General features: G+C 45.2%; 2 protein-coding genes and 1 long non-coding RNA gene across 3 annotated transcripts in view; 1 reads left to right on the top strand and 2 right to left on the bottom strand.

Moving 5' to 3' along the window:
• Positions 1-4158: 4158 nt before the first annotated feature.
• Positions 4159-11095, bottom strand: RnrS (ribonucleoside-diphosphate reductase subunit M2). Its single transcript, XM_089551646.1, has 7 exons — positions 10929-11095; positions 10023-10067; positions 9176-9439; positions 8387-8520; positions 7605-7833; positions 5168-5386; positions 4159-4439 (listed from the first exon to the last, which is right to left on the bottom strand). The coding sequence occupies exons 1-7, from the start codon at positions 10989-10991 to the stop codon at positions 4287-4289; spliced, it is 1107 nt and encodes a 368-aa protein (XP_089407772.1). The 5' UTR covers positions 10992-11095; the 3' UTR covers positions 4159-4286.
• A 321-nt stretch (positions 11096-11416) lies between these two features.
• LOC149334963 (uncharacterized) lies at positions 11417-19515 on the top strand. Its single transcript, XR_016283989.1, has 3 exons — positions 11417-11688; positions 12374-12428; positions 19093-19515. It is a non-coding gene; the product is annotated as an uncharacterized LOC149334963 (long non-coding RNA).
• The window catches only part of Hpr1 (THO complex 1-like protein Hpr1), a 28563-nt gene continuing 21637 nt past the window's right edge, over positions 13573-20498 (bottom strand). The window contains exons 18-19 of the mRNA XM_089551641.1: positions 19260-19374; positions 13573-13917 (exon numbers count right to left, since the gene is read on the bottom strand). Of these exons, the coding sequence (XP_089407767.1) occupies positions 13589-13917; positions 19260-19374 (444 nt within the window). The 3' untranslated portion in view covers positions 13573-13588. The remainder of the gene's footprint in view (positions 13918-19259; positions 19375-20498) is intronic.

The raw sequence follows: 20498 nt of genomic DNA, 5'->3' as shown, positions 1-20498 counted from the left end.
TTCAAGTTGTCCTTATTTCTTTCCAGGCTAGCCAGTGTGCTGCTTGCTTTGTGCTAGCGGCCGCATGGCTTCACAACTGTACACTGTATTACGAGGTTACTGTATTACAGTGGCAATCCTTAATTGATATAACCCTGGCAAAAATCTTTCCCAGCCCAACTGGTTTATGGAACAATTTCCAGTTGGTTCCAACTGGAACCAACTGGAACCAACTGGAAATTGTTCCATAAACCAGTTGAGCTGGGAAAGATTTTTACCTGGCTAGGATACTGATGGCAAATTGAAGTTGGCCTGTATTGGTAGGTTACTGAATTCTAATGACAAAGACTCTACTTTTGCTGAAAGCAAAGCTTTTATAAACTATAAAAGGCAAAAAAATTGAAATACAGGTAGCACCACCACCAGCTGTTCTTTAAAATGCTATACGTCAAGACAGCTTTTTTTTAGCACAGATCTCTGAGGCAGGACTTCACCACAGTTCACCTCAAAACTGGAACCGTGCACTCCTTTTCGTCACTGACGTCTGATGTCTGAATCAAGCGACAGGAAAATTTTCAAATGGGGTTTCATGGCAATAAATGTGCCCTTTGCTGCTGGACAAAGCGTTAAGATATCCAGAAAGAGCCATAAAATTGATTTTTATGAGGGAAAAAATTTGGGTGGAGTTCTCTCCTCAGCTGCTCTTTAACCCTCTAAAAGACTTTCCTGAGCTGACTATTATTGCTGCCTGCTGACAAGCCCAGCTAGTCGTGTGTTTTCTGGCACTCTGCCTGGTTGGTTAAAGGTGCGTAGGCCTCGTCCAAAGCATTGTACATTTGCTGACAGATTCCAGCATGAGTATGAAATGACCAGTTTGGTACCATTTCAGAAAGAAAAATCTGTTGGGTGGTTAACATTGAAACAATGTATACAGATAGTGCACAATGCATGTTATGTAATGGCAATAGCTAGCAGTGCACATGGATAAGACACTTGCAGAAGTCTTGATCAAGACAAAACGGTGGTGGTCATTCTTAATGGGAGCAGTAGAGCGGGGCCACTGTTAACGGGGGTGGGAAAAGGGTATTCTATTTGAGTTCAGCACTAAGATGTCCCTTCGGCTCTCTGAGGCTACAAATATGGCAGACCGTTGCAATGCTAAACATACACTATGCGAAAGCTGCTTGTTATAGGAGGTCGCCAATGCTGTAGATGCATGGATTTATAATTAAATCTGATCAAATCAGAAAAGTACACCATCCAAACTTGGTATTGAAAAAACAAGGCTGTCGTATGCCATTTCTGCTTCAAATTCCAGCACAAATAAACGAGCGGTTTAATGAGAGAAGCATTTTACGATGCGCATTTAGCATTGCAACAGTCTATAGCTGTACACCTCTAATACTGCTGTAGTCAATATGAATGACACAAATAAGTCAATTTTGAGGGTTTAATCTTTTCATTGCGTGTATAATCCTCATTAATGTGGCAACTCACAGTTTGGACAATAGAAAAATTGAAAATGCAGAGCTCATAGGGGCCCACATATTCTTGTCGTGGTAACATGGATAACTATGAGAACACTGCCCGAAACGGATGTTTTCCTTCCTGTATATTGAGTGCAAGAAACTAGTGGAAGGCCGGGCAAAACCTCAGACACCTCAGCAACGGTTCTCTTTCTTGTTTTTTCATGGTTTACAGTGCCCGCTTGACTCTCCTTTACATTAGCCGCAGTGCCTGTGAAGAAAGCTCTTCGCGGTTTCTTCTACTTTGACAATCACATACAGCACCTGTCAGTCATCTGGGTCCACATATGTACAGTCAGCAGCAATACTTTATGGAGTGCAAGTGTGCAGAAGAAAAATTGCGTAGGTGCAGTCAAGCCACTCTCCCAAAGTGCCTGTATTCAAATACGAAGGGTCGTGCATGCTCCATCTGCTGGTGTCAACACCAGGCAGCTAGGTGGGGAAGAGCCACTACAGTAATTTTGTTTCTGACCATACATATCCCGTAAACTTTTGCTGCCAACTGTACTAGTGATTCAAGAGATGTGAACAGCCATCAAGGAGTGATATCATCATGTCACGAGACTTCATGAGACATCTCGTGGCTTGCAATGCACTTCGAACCATTTTTTTCTTTTTCAATATTGGCCCAAGACTAATAAAGAAGTTGCAAAGATTTTGTCGAATTTCCACCTCACTGCAAATGATTATGTGCAGAAGCAGACCAAAAGTTTTTTTTCTGAATTATTTTTTTTTGCCCTATAATTTGTTATGGACATCCTTTGTGGACGCTTTCACCCAGGAACCAAAGCGCGCTTATTAACCAGCCACAACTATGTCTAGACCACTATGCAAGCCCAGACAAACATTCTTTGGTTGCATCCCACCCCATTGGCTTATGCTTTCCTTTTAATTCCAGACACCACGATGGCTCAGTGGTTTTGGCGCTCGGCTGCTGACCCGAAAGACGCGGGTTCGATCCCGGCCGCGGCGGTCGAATTTCAATGGAGGAGAAATTCTAGAGGCCCGTGTACTGTGCGATGTCAGAGCACGTTAAAGAACCCCAGGTGGTCGAAATTTCCGGAAGCCCTCCACTACGGCGTCTCTCATAGCCTTAGTCGCTTTGGGATGTTAAACCCCATACACCAAACTTTTTAATTCCTCCCACCCAGATATAAAATGAAGGCTTGCCAATTTTCATGTTCTGCTGTACTGGAAATTTGGGGGTGTAGTAAAAATTAGGCATACTTTTTGCGCTACAGAGTGGAGAGGAGTTTTTCCAAAGCACCATTCCACGATTTTGGAGCCGCACTTCACGTTGCCTTTTCAATTGTTGGAATTTAACATTAGTTTGTCCGAAACAAACTGAAATCCCGGCAAGGCTTTCGTGCATGTGCCATCTCACCTGGTTTGGCATCAAGTTCTTGGGCGGGCACAGCAGTAACAAATGTTTCCAGCAGTCCTTAACCTTACCAAATGGATACACCTCAAAACACTGTCAAAGACCTAACACAGTGTGTAAAGAATACCTATATGGGGTGTTCCTCATAAGCTGAATGCAGTGAGCATTTAATGGACATCATCACTGCAACCTGGACACTTCTAGCAGATTCAGTAATTCCATAGACTGCCATACTGGACTGGTTTGTACAATTCTTTACTTCAAGTTTGCCTTTTTCGCAAGATACTGCACCCTCGGTGTGTGTGTGTGGAAATTTGTCTGCTGCAGAGAAAACTCGTTGAAAACGAATGCATATCTGCACCACAGGCACAATATGCTTCTACTATTACGCTCCAGCTGCATATGCAGATTGGCTGGTATGCATTTGCAGCTGTCGCCATCTGTTGCTTGTACCTGTCACTAATCTGATGCACAGTGGAGCTCAGTAGAGGGGTCACGGGGAGAGAAGCAAAGGCGCAGAGCTGTCATGTCAAAAGGGTCAATTAACGTATTGTTTGGTTTGGTTTTTATGGGGTTTAACATCCCAAAGCGACTCAGGCTATGAGAGACGCCATAGTGAAGGGCTCCGGAAATTTCAACCACCTGGGGTTCTTGAACCTGCACTGACATCGCACAGTACACGGGCCTCTAGAATTTCTCCTCCAAAGAAATTCAACCACCACGGCCGGGATCGAACCCGCATCTTTCGGGTCAGCAGCCGAGCATCATAACCACTGAGCCACCACGGCGGCAATTAACGTATTGTGTAGTGAATTTTATTTGTCCAATAAAACAATTAAATCAAATGGGTGCAACTAGGACAACACAACATGCAGGCAACCAAGGTGACAACTCTTGGCATGTCAGCTTCAAGCTGTTGCACAATAGGAGTTTAATGAAATCAAGACACCTCTTGTACACCTGAAGCTCAAAAATCTGGCACAGGAAAATTCATTAGGATCTTGTCTATATAGCAGAACTATCTGCAAAATGTCAACTGCAGTTGATCACGTAGCGAGCACTTTCCTTTGTAGGCATGTTCTGCAACTCTTTCAGATCATCATCATCATCAGCCTAACTACGCCCACTGCAGGACAAAGGCCTCTCCCACGTCTCTCCAGTTGACCCTATCCTATACCAGCTGCGGCCATCTTCACGCATCATAGTCTTTTCATGTACGTCACCAACTGCCCAATCTGCTAAAGACATCACTAAAAAGAAGATATTTAAAAGATTTATATAAAAAGGTTTATTTTCACCGTACAAGAGATCGAAATTGCTATGTACACGTCATGAACAGCGCACGAGCAGACCAGCGCGCGCTCATTCAGTATAAATAAAATCGCATGCGCACAAGCAACTCAGAAGTCAGCGTCCAACGTGAACACTTGATCCTCCTTCTTGGCCATGACGCCAGCCTTCTGGTATTCTCCAACCTTCTTCTCGAAGAAGTTGGTCTTCCCTTCCAGAGAGATGTGCTCCATGAAATCGAACGGGTTCTCGGAGTTGTAAACCTGGCAAAACAAGGGAAGACCAGTTGAAGATCAGCTATCAACACCAATCTTTATTCACAAAACTAATTACACTGCATGCCTCAGTTAGCCAGACGTATCGGTTATAAGACAGGCACACAGAACAAATGCAGTTGCACCAATAAAGCTGTGGTTTCAAGCAACAAAACTATCGATCAGTGAAATTGCCACTTTAAGTGGCACAGAGAAAACGCAAAATGCATTAGTGGTCCTGACAACATGAAATGCATTAGGAAGGGTCACATCAATTCGAAACTAATTTCTGACCCTGAGTTCAAATTATCAACAGTCAATTAATACTAACACTCACTGGCTCTAAGCACACAAATATCTGTCCTCAATAGCACCAAGAGCAACATTAATCAAGATAAACTGGTTTAGCTTGTTGGTTTATTGGGGTTTAACGTCCCAAAGCAACTCAGGCTACGAGGGACGCCGTAGTGAAGGGCTCCGGAAATTTCGACCACCTGGGGTTCTTTAGCGTGCACTGACATCGCACAGTACACGGCCCTCTAGAATTTCGCCTTCATCGAAATTCGGCCGCTGCGGCCGGGATCGAACCAGCGTCTTTCTGGTCAGCAGCTGAGCGCCGCAACCACTGAGCCACCGCGACGGGGCTAATCAAGATAAACTGACTGAAAAGTTTGCCGCATTGTGAAAACAAACAAAGGAACAAAAACAGCACAAAGCAGAGAGCAGCAAAAACCAACCTTCTCGCATCCCAGCTCGACAAGCAGCCGGTCGGCCACGAACTCGATGTAGCGCTTCATGAGCTCGCAGTTCATGCCAATGAGTGCCACGGGCAGTGCCTCGGTCAGGAACTCCTGCTCAATGACCACCGCGTCGCACACAATCTGCCTGACCCGCTCAGCCGAGGGCTTGTGCACCAGGTGGCTGAACATGAGGCACGCAAAGTCCGTGTGCAGGCCCTGATGAGGAACAGGTATTGTTGCAAACATATAAAAAAGCAGTCTAAAAGACTGTGCAATTCGGTCATTTTGTAAAGCGCTTTTGTGCATTTTGATACCGTACCCATACAAGACAAGTATGTCTCAAAAAATGTGAGCACAAATACCCAAAAGCCACAGCAGTTACCTAAAAATGCAAGCTCCCCACTCACGTAAGTTGACAATGACGCTCGATATACATCTTATGGTCAACAGCATTCGTATTTAAAGTAGAAATCGCATGTGTTTGTTGAACATATTCAGGAAGGGTACCATCCGCATTCGCTATATCGAGGTTCAACTGTACTTCAATGTCGCTCGAAGAGCTGCAATTTGACCTGCACAGAGCAGCCTATCTTCCTGAATGTATCCGAACTGTTCCATTATTATTTCACACTCATGGTAATAGTGCGACAGGTCTGCTGTACACTTGTGCCAATTACTTGTCTTAAAGCCAGCTTATGTTCCATGGGAATGAGAGCTTGCTGAAGCACGATATACGATACTCGTATATCAGTAGTGTATTGTCCAACCTGCCAGACGCGCACACTATGGGTTATTAAACAGTTGTCCTCCATTTCTGTCGCTGCCTTTCTCAGTCCTGGGGCTTGCCTCACATCCTCCTCACTAGAATTTCAACAGCACCGCTCACTGCATGCAGAACCCTAAGCCTACCATGTGTACATGTACCCGTGTGCTTGACTCCTGCAGCCAAATGATGGGCTAAACAGGAGTTGAATAGCACGGGCAGCATCTGCTTTTGCTGCCAATGTGGGGACAACACCTCCAGGGGTGCCATCCCGAAGCTTTTTGGCAGCACGTGACAACACTGGTCTTTGCAACCTTACAGTACCACTGGTTTCGAGAGAACGGGAAACATGCTCAGACCGGATATTCCTGCAGCATAAGATTTGCAGTTGCATTGGCACAACAATCACGACAGAAGAGGCCGTTTAACCATACCATCCAGCTCCGAAAATTGAGCTCTCATAAACCCATGGTGTGCAAGCTTTCCACGATTAGACCATTCTGAACTTGTTTTTATTTGCCCTGATTAAGCGAATGACCTAACATGAAAACGTTGACCTTATATGGTCCATCTAGCCACTGTTACTCGAAGAAGCCACTGTAAGACTGGCATATACTGTTCAAAACTAACTGATTTCATCACCCTCACCAGTGCAATAGAAATTGGCAAAGCAGGCCTCCAACCTTCCGAGTATATGCAGGTTACTGCAGATCCCGAATATGTCCAACCCAAAGAGGATCATGAAGTAGCTCCACATATCAATAGTGGCAATAAATAAACTTATCTGCAAACTAGATGCAAGAATACACAGCACCCACACTAGCAACGTGTCGTGCGCTCCACTCGCATCAAAGCCACAGCGGACAGTGCTTTGACTAGCCACTAGCTATCATAGGAGGTCGAATGCTTTTATCAGTACAATATAAAAGAATGTCATTAATACAAAGGTAAAGATGATTTCCACAATGCCTTTGGTAGCAAAGCACACTAAGCAAGTGGCATTTCTGCTATGCGTCAATCGGTTAGGTTGGCTTTGCCACGCGACACCAATGTCACGAGGAAAAAGTATGAGAGACTCAAGTGCACACCATCACGTGGTTTCACAGTGCTAGCATTGCCAGCAGGTAGCCAAGGTTGCGATAGATTGTATATCTTCGTTGGACCCGCGTACATTGTAATGAACATTTGTCTTTTACAAGGCTTGAAAAAAAAATGTGGACCAAGTCTGCATCTTGAAGAGTACTCTCTGTTCCCCCATGAACTAGCCTAAATGTTCAAGAACAGTAGAACAATAGGGGTGACCTGAGAAGCTTTCCTAACTGGTTGCTTTGTTTAATCAGCTTCCTGCCACACACAGCCAAATAACTCTATAGAGCTTCTCCCACTTCACCATGAAATTATCAGCAATATTGATTCAGAGATCCATTCTGCAGTGTATGTAATAAGCATCATAAGAAGTCACAAGCTTAGAAAAATGCTTAGAGGAAGAACAGTTAGACCTTTGGCTGCAATACTCTCCGTGTACTTTCATAGGAACTTTCAGAATTGAGTAATATGCCATTAATGCGATGAACTAAACTTTTCCTCAGGTCTGAATTAAGAGGGCATTGCTACTGAGCATTACCACGAAGTGCAGTCTCAATGCACAAGTCATCGCATTGCTTTGCGTACCTCATCCCGGCTGATGAGCTCATTGCTGAAGGTGAGTCCCGGCATGAGGCCGCGTTTCTTGAGCCAGAAGATGGAGGCAAACGAGCCGGAGAAGAAGATGCCCTCAACGGCGGCAAAGGCCACTACACGCTCCCCAAAGCTGGCACTGCGGTTCCCGATCCACTGGAGTGCCCAGTCCGCCTTGCGCTTGATGCACGGCATCGTCTCAATGGCGTTGAATAACCGCTCCCTGTCAGGGTAGACAGAAACGGGACGCACTTCAACATGGCTGCACGCAATAAGTCTTTTTCTGTAGCAAATATGAGATGGATAATGCAATAAAAGCACCTACAATGTGCAGAAAGAAACTGTTATTGTGTGTGGTATACCTCCTCATTATATTCAATAGCAGCTGAAGTGACACCTGCAACAGTACTAGAAAGGAGTGACAATGATGAATGCCAAGGGAATATAGATTTCATTTTGTTGAAAGGGGCTGCAACAAATGTTCACACAATAAATACCACACACAGCAAGCTAATGCGATGAATACAGCTGCCATCACAAAGAACACAAATATGCTTTAGCTTGAGCTCTCCAAAACCACTGCCACACCAGTTCGGTTAGTCTTGCCAGAACTCATCCCTAATTATTACATCTTTGAGGCAGCAGGCCTTGCATAATCTGCAGAGTGTGCCATGCCATGTCAAGCAAGTGCAACAGACTTTATGAACCCAACAATTTGGGTGCAGAGCGAGCAAAAATGAAGATGTCCATTTCAGCAGAATTCAAAGAAAACACACCTCTCAGCAGAGTCCTTGATATACGTGTCTATGAGCAGGCTGTACATTTCAGAGTGAACATTCTCAATGGCCATCTGGAAGCCATAGAAGCAGCGTGCTTCCGTCACTTGGACCTCTTGGCTGAAGCGCTCAACCTACAAAACAAGAGGGCAGGGCCAACATTAGTATAGACATGTACACATGCAATATCCTCACTGTTGCAGCACACGTAAGCACCACAATTTTAGTGCATAGAAAGCAATGTAGATGCCCCCCCCCCCCCCTCTTTTTTTTAGAAATAGACAATCCAAAAGTGGGTCTTTCTAGAAGCTTGACCGATGACACACAGCTATCAAGCGCACACGTAAGAGGCTGATCAGATGAAACAATTTGATCCGATTTGCTTTCACAAACAAGGTTGCAGGGAAAAAGCTGCTTATAGGCAGGTTCACAGGCCCCCCAAGTTCTATTACAACGGTTACAGCAGGGCAGAAAGAACTCTGCAACAATAACTTACCTAAGAACATCAATCGCAAGACATTGTAAAATTTATTTTAACACCGAATATATTAATTAAAAACATGGAAATAAGGAAAAAAAACACGCACCAACAGGGGTATTGGAGAGACATTATCAAGCACGTCCGCAATTATGCAATGCATTATTTAAGTACTCGCAATGATTAATTTTATTGAGGCTTTGGAATAGAGCTTTATTATTAGCCATGGAGCAGTAAAGAAATTAAAAACCAGTTTTGGCTCGCGTCCGGAGCAACTCATGCGGGCTGCATTGTTGTCAGTAAATCCGTACCAGGTTCTCGTTGACGATGCCGTCGCTGGCGGCGAAAAAGGCGAGGATGTGCGAGATGAAGTGCCGCTCTTCGGGCTTGAGCGACTCCCAATGCGGCAGGTCCTTGGCCAGGTCCACCTCTTCCACCGTCCAGAAGGACGCCTCGGCTTTCTTATACATACGCCAGATGTCCTCATACTCGATCGGGAATATCACGAACCGACGAGGGTTCTCGCGCAGCAGCGGCTCGTCCTCCACAGGCGCCGACCGCCGCGCCGGCTGCTGCTGCAACACCCGCGCACAAAGGCAGACGGTGAAGCTCCAATTCCTGTGTCGCGCTTTCCCCGCATGACCTTGAGAGGCCAATATCAAGATGTATGGAATTTTTTTTTTTTCCCGGACTGTCACGCCCCCTGCGGACACCCAGCGAACTGCTTTTCACAGCTCCAAGCTAGGCGCAGCGTAGCGTAGTTGGCGCCAAAATTATCAGGTACCGCGTACGTCTGCAAAACCGGCCGCAGAAATGCGGAATTCTGATTCAGCGTTTCGCAAGTGGCGCGACTAAATATCGCTCGCTGGCTAGCTTTGTCAGCTGACTGAACTGCAATCGCTACGCGATCAACACGCGCGGGAGCGTACTACATCATAGCCGAGTGCGAATTAGCGCTCACTGAAAAGGTATACTTAGGTTGAATCTTGTCGCGTCCGGCCGCAATGAACATGTTTCATGCCAGGGATACGTGCGAAAGTACGCGACTCTACTGAACTATATTTGTCATGTATTTTAGCTGCAAAGCACATGCACTCGACCGCTCGCGAGCATTTCTAGTAGCAGCGAAAAAAAAAAACAAACAAACGTGGTGCTCACCTTCTTCTCAACCTTAACGGAGTCGGAGATGGTGCCGTCGGGTGCCTGCAATTAAGCGAACAAAAAGCACGTAAAGAATAACGTTTCGCTGCAATGAAGTATACTGAGGCATATCAGATTCCTTCTCTCCTTGCTCCTAGACACAGGCTCGATCTACACGAATTATCGGAACGCATGACATTGGCTAAGTCAAAAGTGAACCTTTCACGCTTTAATAGCGTTTTTGCCACAACTATGAACTGAGTAGAAAGATTAAACTTCACAGAACTAAGAGATGGACTCAACAGAGTTTGGCTGGATCATTCGTAGTGGCCACCAGCCAGTACAGGGTTGCTGGGAAATTTCCTCGAAAATAGTCCACAAGCCCTAGTCCAGAAAACTGTCCTGCGCTATTTTTCTTTCAGGCGGCTGCTACCACTGAGCGTGCAGCGTGAAGGTGAAACCGACCGCTGAGCTTGACGAGGCTACGCCCGCCGATTTTGGCGGGACAATACCGGAACATCTGGCTGGCTCATTTCCCGCGCCTCTCTCGCGCTAACGTGTTCAGGCGCACTAGTGTCGCACAAAAACAATTCACTACTCAAGCTTTTGATAAATCTAGCTTCTTTTGAAGATTAGGGCCTGCAAAAGATGTGCGAAGAACCTGGGACCTCTGCCAAATCGCATTAAAGCTGCTGCTCTGTGGAAAAGATGCAGGCGGCGCCTCTTGCCGCAATCTGTCTCATCAGCACATTTGCGCTCCTAGGCAAGCATTAGCATTCCTGCTGCTACCTCCGAGGTACCATATTGCTTGAAAGCCACCTTTACGAGCCGAGGCGATAGCTCTGGATGCCGAGGAGCGTGAAAAGGTAATTAACGGCTGCGGAATCAACCGCAGCACTATGAATGCATGCTGCAAATACTCACGTGATTTTCCTTGTTCTTCAGGTTGTTGTTAATGACGTTCATGTCTCGCGTAGCCAGAGACATATTTACCGAATATGAGTGCCTCAGACGACTGAACTACTACAGAATTCGCGCGCGACTGTACCTCTCCGCCGTCTTCGCGCCAAGAACCAGCTTCTTTTATCCATTAGAAAAGTCACCCAATCATGACGCGAATAAATCGCTGCGCAGAAGTGACGTAACACCAACCTAAACCAATCACAGGCAACTGATATCGCTCCTTTATTTTTTTCAAGCAGAAATAGAAACGTTATCGTCATGAATATTCACGAAAATTTTCAAGGCGTTTTATAATTTATAAAAGAAAAATTTTGTCCCGATCTACGGTCTTTTTCTAGCTGAAAAGAGGTCGCCACATGCGCGAAATCTTCAAAAATGGGCGGAGCTTTCAGAACGGTGGTTGCCACGAAACGCGCGGGTAGCGCGGGCAAGTCTATTCACGCAAGCGTGTTTGTGCGTGTACGCAAAGGCTGCATACTTACATGCCTGCGATACAATGGGAAAGAAGGGAAAACGTGCAACGTTCATCTCGTGTGTCGCTCGTCCAAAGCATAATAAGCAAAACGAGAAAAAAAAAACATTTCGCATTGCTTCGCCGGTGTTTTAATTCGACACCGCTTCAGATACGCTAGCAGGGCCAACTCGGGGCTCAGTGGCCTGCTGATGATACGAGATTGAACATGAATGTAAACACTGAACTGTGTTTCAAGAAGTAAACACTGTGAGTACTGCGAACACTAAATCTATACTCTTGTGCAGTTTTCTTCTCTAGGGTCACGAAGTACGTAGATATCCTACGCTTCATATGTGCATTAACGAGATCATGCTTTGATTTTTAATCATGGAATACTGCATTTTATTCTCGGTTTGTGGTGCCAGTGCGCGAAAAACGTATTCGAATGCCGACCGACAGGCTAGCAGTTAGCTTATCGCGCGAAAAGCTTACGAAACATTTGCTACGTTTGCTTTCTACAAGTTGTACCACATATCCGTCTCTGCTTTTTACATAATAGTCTTCTCTGTGCGCAATCAGTGAACTGGTTAAAATGAATGGGGATATGGGTAACGGGAGAAAAGACAACGTATGCGTGTAATTAATATTATTATGGACCGAATATGGGATTGTACTATCAGCTGCAATGCATTGAGGAGGTGGCAGGGGTGGAGGGGGGTGTTCCGGCGTGACATACCGCACTCTTTGTTGTATCTCTCTGTGGGTCGCAATTAATTTCGTAGTTTGCTCCCATCTTGCATTGCATCATCGCGTTTCCATGGACGGGCAGTGCACAAACGATCGTGTACCGGGATTTTGGGAAGATCTTGCACTACGGCGTGCCTGATAGTCAAAAGTGAACCAGCGCGCCAAAAAACCGCGTTTTTTTTTTTGTTTTTGTTTTTTTTTACAGGAGCGTTCGTGCAAGCTACAGCGGCGCTTGGCCAAGCCCGACCCGCGTTGTATTGGTGCGTGAGTGACGCTTCGTAAGATGGCGCTACATTTCGCCCTGCTCCGTGCGTCCAGTGTTATGCGTGATCGAAGATAAGTAGATATCTAATTTCAGCTGGAACAGTCACACTGCCAAAATATACGCGCACTCCTCAAACTTGACTTTTCCTCAGCAAAAACTAAAAAATATTCCCTCCAGGGTTACACTAGGCAAACGCTACGAGTACTCTATCCGGCAGAATGCCGTATGCTTCATTATTTCTTTAATATATACCGCGCAATGGACTCTCCCCATCCGTTTTAATCATAGAGTTATAATATTACCGACTTTTTAATGAAAGAGCAAGCCATATCCCACCACTGCAAGCGCGAAAAAAAAATAAAGACTAAAATTCGCATCTTTACATAAAAACAATGAACTGTCTATGAATACTCAATATTTTATCCTGTCTATTCGACTAACAATTGGCATCATCACACGCGATTCCCGGCTCTGTACCACGCGAGAATAAACGCCTGTAAGTGGTTTTTATTTCATGCACAATCGAGGAATGAAACAAGCTGCCTACTGATGTAATAACGAACACTGACTATGTTGATAATATACATACTGATCACTTTTTACTACATCACTTAATAATCACGTTTACTTCATAATCACGTTTCGAATTTAAAATGTCGCTATTCTCGTATTGCTGTCGAACATAACAGATCACATAGCAATTATGCTGTGATCTGTGTAGTAATTTATACGCAACAATGAAAACAAATAAGCAAATCAGTGATTAAACATTTGTAGCAAAGTGAGTGCACTGAGAACAGTTTCGATTTCACAATGCAGTTTTTGCCCCTCCTGCTAGGGCTCCTTCTGGGGATCTGCAGTATTCAGTAGAGACGTTTAGCATAGCGCGTACCGCTACCGCTTACCACTACCTCGCAACGATTAGTCGCCCGTGGCGCCCACAGGGTGACCTACGCATCCGCACTGAGGGCGAACGGCAGCGGTGCGCACCTTTAATGCGTGCTATGTTATCAGTCTGTAGTAAATAAAGCAATAAATAAAGAAGTGCTTTGTTCCTCAAGCTTTGTGCCGGGTGCACATTGCCGTGCGTCATCGCTGCCTGGTGGCCCGACGTCGGCGCAATGAAACAAATACCACGCCTTTTCTTTTCTCTTTTTATTGTGGCGCCTGTGAATTGAGTAAGAGGGGCGCCAGCCTGTTTTTGAGCCCGACCCTGGCGGCCAGCTGGAGCAGCGTGGAGCGCGTCGCCTGCTCGGGCTCCTGCTCGAACCACACGAGCAGCGCTTGGTGGGCCTGCTTTACTGCATCACCGCCGTGCTCGGAGGCCAGGTACAGGATCTCATCCTCACCGAAGCTCAGCAACGGCGCCAGCTTGAGCCACTCTGCACCGACGGCCGCCGCCAGCGCCGGAAGCTCGTCCTTCTTCAGCGTGTCCTTGGCTGACGCCGACGTACTGCTGGCCGCCGCCGCTCCCGCCGACAAAGCTGCGTTTTGAAAGGAACAGTTTTAAAACGCTTTCCAGTTCAGAGGCAATGTCGCAACATTGCACTACGCTAGTCAACAGTGCGCCATGCTAACTGGCCACCGTGCAACGCGCCATGCTGAGTGGCCTGAACACAGTGGCGTCACGAGTGACATCATAGTGACCTCATGTGCACTAGCACAGAACAACACAAACAATAATTAATAAACAATATTATGTTCACCATTGTAAACTGTTGCAGAATTTAATTTAACACAGTGGTAGTTGTCCTGTGAGCTATTTTAATTGTCCCCCTGAGAACTGACACAGAAATACCGCCTGGTTTAACTCTTTGTAATGGTTAAGGCGGCCTCATTTCAATGCTGCCTGCCAGCCCTCATTATGCCACACCTGTAATTTCTTTAAGGGGCGCATGTGGCCGTACTGTTGTGTGCTGCTTTGAAGTGAAACTTCTCACAGTGGTCCCCACGACAACATTACGTGTGCCTGGCGAGCACTAGCATATGAGTTTAACACTATATGCTTGCCTTACTCATCTTTAAATGTAATCACTTTATTGCTCTCCCATTGATGAACACCACAAATAAAAAAAAGACAGCCCCTATGCTCCTTGGCTTCGGTAACTGCTGGCTTCCGTCATGTACTAAGTGGCCTTTATTAGGATGAAAGTGCAACATCGGGAAGCAATCTTGATTATGAAAAAAGGTCTGTTCCCTGTCCCTAGTTTACAACAACTGACTTGTAATGGTTTCTAGCAACTCCAATACGCTATGTACAAATGATTTCAGCATAGTATCTCAGTCTTGCAGTGAAACCCAATTTTAGAAATTTGCCATCTCAGCACATTGGCAGTTCACCTGCCGATAGCCGTTTGCCAACGTGTGCTGCAGATACGGCAAAATAATCCAGTGACAATCCATTGCCACTGTCAACATCAAGCTGAACTCAACTTGTTTGATTTGATTTGATTTTGATTTATTGGGGTTTAACGTCCCAAAGCGACTCAGACTATGAGGGACGCCGTAGTGAAGGGCTTCGGAAATTTCGACCACCTGGGGTTCTTTAACGTGCACTGACATCGCACAGTACACGGGCCTCTAGAATTTCGCCTCCATTGAAATTCAGCCACCGCGGCCGGGATCGAACCCGTGTCTGGTGAACTCAACTTGTATTTAAACAAATACAACACCAGATTTCCTCCTATATTCATTGGTTTCAGAACGCATCTCGCCTTATATTCGTAGTAAAAGTACGAATATAACAACGCACTTTTCCTTTTCCGCTGTTCCTCACGATAGCTACAGCGAGCTTCGCCACTAGACATGCGAGCGATGAAGAGAAGCCAACTATTCAATGACGCGCAGGGGGTGGCACGAATGTGAAAAGACGAAGCGGGACGTCGAGAAAGACAAGGCACTGAAAGAGTTTAAGGGAGTAAGGAAACGAACATAATACAGATTCCAGGGGGGAAAGTTGCGCATTTAGCCCATGCATTCAAGCGGGCAACGAATGAGCGCAGCCATGTTTCAACTGTTTTGTCACATGACTGCGCATTCGCGCCTTGCACAGCTATTCTCCCACTGGCTGTTTACCTGCAAGCAGCATGCAAACACTGATGCGTAGTGTTTGCAACATTTCACACGGTAAGCAAGGCCTACTGAAATCATGTATCCACTATAAGGCTGATATTTTCTTGGTCCTGTAAGGATATGAATAAATATTTGAGTAATCTCTGCGTTGAATGGTCTGCATGTGCTCAGCGCTAGCCGTATATCAGATGAGTGCAGAAGCGTGAACAGCATCAAAGCAGTCAAAGTGTCTCAGAATATCTGTTTGATGTATGACACAAGGACGATATCAGAAGAAGACTTTGGAGCAATGAATCCGGCTTACTGCTTACACTGTGTGCACTAATCGTAAAATGCCGATGGTGCCAATAGCCAAAATACTGCGGCAAGCCACATGCATATTTTATTTTGCGTTCACAGAAAAGGCAGTTTTTTTTAGCTAGCGAAGGAAGAGCCCGCAATGTGGTAGTTTATTCACAGCGGCAATTCGGACTTTTTTCTGACTGGGCGTGCATTTGCACGCGTGCACTTTATTTAAACTACTGAAAAGAAAATGTGTGCAGCAGTCATGTGAATCCTGTGCGGAGAAGGCTTTGAAACGTCGGCATCAGAACGCGGTACCTCTACGTGCTTGAGTTTTCCCTGTGTAAAAATTCTTGGCATGGCATTAGGTCTGAACACCCGTGCTAAGTCACGGAACAGAGTGAGTGAACTGGCATGTGCTTCGAATCAGTTTGAAACACTGAGAGTAGCCTTGTGCTCAGCCACTTGTTCAGTAATTTCCTCTCAAAAACGCGCACATAAAAACATTGCTCAGTGTATGTGCTGTCATGTTTCTCTCTCTTCGGAATACCAGTCAAGGCTGTCCCAGAAAGTATCTGCTATACTGAAGTTACCTTTCTCAGAACTATGCTTCGGTTAGCTTTATAGTTTTTTTTTTTTTTTAAGAAATTTTTAAGAATAAATATTTTAAGAATGAAGGTGCCGCATTGTGCACAATCACGCTCATAAGCGACTGGGAACGTAACCCATGAAAACTACTACACTGAGAATAAAAAAAATCCGAAACTGAAAATACACGAGTGCCTGCTCAAACATCACTGCGATTATCCACTTAAAGGTGCACTGAAGAGGAATCTGAACTTGTCTTTTTGCCGCGGGAACTCGATCTACACGTTCCGAGCTTTCTTAGAAACTGCGATTTACTGCCCTGTGTGGCTGATTTCCCCAATTAAATCGAATTAACGTCCGGCTCCCGCCTTTTTTTTTTAAATTCTGCCTCGTACAGTGGGCGGAGTCGACCAACGCGTGGAGCGCCTTTCACCCATGCCCGTGGCGGCTTGCCGCTCTGCCATCGGCGGAGTAATACATAGTAGTCCGTAGTAGCAAATAGTCTGCGCGTATTTTTATTTCTTCGGGCTTATTTTGCGACTATATTATCTGCGAATGAAACTATTTATTCATGGAAACCTAAAAAACAAAATAAAGCGGAAGCAAAGCCTCCACGGGACTGGGTGAAAGGCGCTCCACGCGTTGGTCGACTCCGCCCACCGTACGAGGCAGAATTCAAAGAAAAAGGTGGTAGCCAGACGTTAATTCGTTTTAATTGGGGAAATCGGCCACACAGGGCAATAAGTCACTGTTTCTAAGAATGCTAGGAACGTGTGGACCGAGTTCCCGTGGCAAAAAGACATGTTCAGAATCCTCTTCAGTGCACCTTTAATACAGTTAAAAGACTAATTCCTAGATATTTTAGGTATAAGAATAAGCTTCAAACTTGTTTTTAACTCGTGTAACAATTACAGATACTCATTTTCTGTGCAATATTTTCAGTAGCGAGGATGTAAATTCCAGATGTTCGGAAAAAAAAAGTGTCCTGGCCACAGCGAGAACTCTTAAGGTGTCAGCAAGCTGGCGTGGACCACTTCTCGGGCAAAGCTGTTTAACTGCCCTGGAAAAGGAAAGGAAGGCAAATGGGCACAGGGCTGGGCAGCACAAAACATGAAGCAGTGGTGGCACTACGGTGACAACAGCTGCTGTGGGGATTCTTTGAACATTTTTACCTGATGATCACATCATGTTGTTTAGGGTCCCCTCACTCTGGTAAACAAAAATGTTTATAAATATACCAATCAGAAGCATCAAAAAGATCGAAAACCAGGAAACCGAAACAGGGTTTCTACGAAACGATGATGTCACGACAGACAATCCTATGACATCATGGACACTGTCACAAAACCTATCATGCGCGCGTTGATTGGCTAAAGTGGCGACCACAAGTGAGCACTTGGGACATTGTTTGTCTGAAATGACCCAGAGCCAGATCGGAATTTTGTCCTTCAGCAAACAGAGAGTGAATATCGACAGCCATGCCTCCAGTCACACATGCAAGGTTGCTCATAGAAATCTCCCCGATTCAGGTCACAAAATGGGAAATTTTGAAATTCACTTGCACTGAAATAAAACATAGTTCTGCTGCAAAACTTGGCACACAGAAATAAAAAACTGCGGAGAACTTACAGTGGAAGTTTCAGTAAAACCAGAGGAAGTAGAAAAAAATGCCGGAGTTGGCATTGGAGGCTTTACTAAGCCCAGTGATTGATTTTGTCGGGTTGAACGTCCCAGAGGGACTCAGCCTATGAGGGAGGCCGTGGTAGAGGGCTCCGGATAATTTTGACCACCTGGGGTTCTTAAACGTGCACTGACATTGCACGGAACACAGGCCTCTGTCATTTCACCTCCATCGAAATGTGACCCCAAAGCCAGGATCTGACCCACGTCTTTCAGGTCAGCAGCCAAGCACCATAAGCACTGAGCCACCATGGCAGCTCTATGCACCATGGCGTCGCGAACGCATTTCTGAAGCGATGAGTCTCAAATGATACTGATGTACCCCTTGCTTGAGTATTTTCACATGCCGCCATCGTTTTTTCTTAGTTCTCAGTTGAAAGTGGCTGGAACAGGCTGAGATCACATTATAGTCGTAATATTTTTTATGAGGTCTGAAACCCCCCCCCTAGAATTATATTCGTGGTTGTGTTATATATGTGTAAACATGATACTACAACAAAAGGAGCTGAAGATGGAGACACCAACCAGACACTGGAAGAGGACCACATAAAATGCCTTCGCCAAGGAAGAAAATAAAAAGGCATTTAGTTGGGTTGCCCATTTCACAAGATCAGCAGGCACTGATTTCACTGTCCTGACAAGAAATGTCCAGGAAGGATGCAGAGAAGAAAAAATTTCAGCTGAAACACATGAAAGATGGCTGAACTGTGGAGCCTTCTTCAAGGTTGCCACCAAGAATCGAACAAGAAAAAAAAAATTCAGTCAGCGACATAGGCTGCATCTAATGCAACATGTACTACATCAGCAACAAATGAAAAGCAAACAGCTCAGTACTAGTGCAGGTTAACTTTGCTTTGAAGGTGCGAAGCCTCTCCTACACAAAGGGTTCATCAACCTTGCTTGTAATCCCTCTCCAGGAGCTAATATGTTCTGTGCTCTCGCGTTAGAATTTCAGTTTTCTTGTTTGCGTTTGATTTGTTGCTGATAGTAAAAACACATGCTACAAAGCCTAAGAAATGCTTTTAAAATGTTTGCAGGTGACCCGGCAAGTGACCATGACAGTCCTAAAGCTGTGTGTCCACTTGAGGTGCTTTCGGCCAGTCAGGCGGGCTGCTTTGCTCACTGTCTAAAGGCGCAACGGGGGCTGCGGTGCCGCAGGAATTTCTGAGAAGTGTTGCAAGTCGACCGCTTGGCCGCCACTCACCCGCCTCGCCAGCCGCCTCCTTGGTCTCATCGTGGTTCTTGAGCAGCTCATCCTCACTGTCTCCGTAGTCAGCCATGTCTGTCTTCTCGTCGGCCGCCTGAGATGCCGCAGTGTTCTGAAATGGGCACAGGCAGATGGAGTCATTGCAAGGTGTTTTGCACAATCTGCGCGTGCAGAAAGGTTCCAGAGAATTTCAGAGATTCTCGAAATTCTCGAGGAACATGTTATGTACAATAAATAATAAAAAAAGCAGCAACAGACAACGATGTACAATTTTTCACGCGCTGTACTCGGCTACTACATTTCCTGGCTGCTGAGTATTTCTCTTTCCCATGGTCTTGTGAAAAGCGTAATGACGGAGTTGCAGTGTAAAGACCACACAAAACTTACTCTTTACTGTTGCTGCGATGACATGAATAGTTGTAATGAGACATTAAGGGGAGATGCGGGTCTTGAAATTAATATTTTTATTATTAAAGTTACCGTAATGAAATCAGGTTTGCATATCTGTTTGTTCTTCCTATTTTCAAAACATCGAAATCTGGCATGTCACCTGCACCTTATCAAACACAGCACGGAAAGCTTTGCTTGCCAAGCTGCCTTATCGAAACCAGCACGACACGCGTCTCCACTGGCACAGACCTTTTCAAACACAGCGCCATTGATACCGGAAGTGCTTTGGGGCTAGTATCATCATCAGCAACCATGTTTGTTCGTAAATGACAAAACCATGTATAGAAACTGAATTTTGGCTTGCATGTTTGCTTCGTTCAAATGATGCACTAGGAATTAGTATACATGGATTGCCATGTGGTATTCTCCTACTACTGCTAAATAACCTACACTTGCAATTCTTCTCTCACGCTGCATCAATTCCTGTTTCATCAGCCGAACGATGGCTGTGATTTGTAAGGTGTGCTTAGGCCATGTAAGGCATGAAAAAAACACCAATATAGTCGCTGACAGGTAGTTTTAATTAACTACAACAGTTAAGCCAGCGTGCTTCAAGAGCTAGAATGATAACAAACAACGTATCAGCAGCTTTGTCGCAGTTTTTTTTCTTGCCTCACGTAACAGCCATCATTTCACTGATGAAACTGAGACACATGAGAGAAGAAATTCAATTACAAATAATTTAGCAGTCCTAGGGGGAATATGACATTGTAATTCAAGTATTCTAATGTCTTATGCACCACTACAGAGAAGAAAACATGCAACTAAAATGAGGTGCCTGTGCTA

Source organism: Amblyomma mixtum, chromosome 7 (genome assembly GCF_055824585.1).
Source record: "Amblyomma mixtum isolate Tamu chromosome 7, ASM5582458v1, whole genome shotgun sequence".
Lineage (NCBI taxonomy): Eukaryota > Metazoa > Arthropoda > Arachnida > Ixodida > Ixodidae > Amblyomma > Amblyomma mixtum.
Note: the sequence above shows the minus strand (reverse complement) of the source record. Positions and strands in the feature narration are given on the sequence as shown.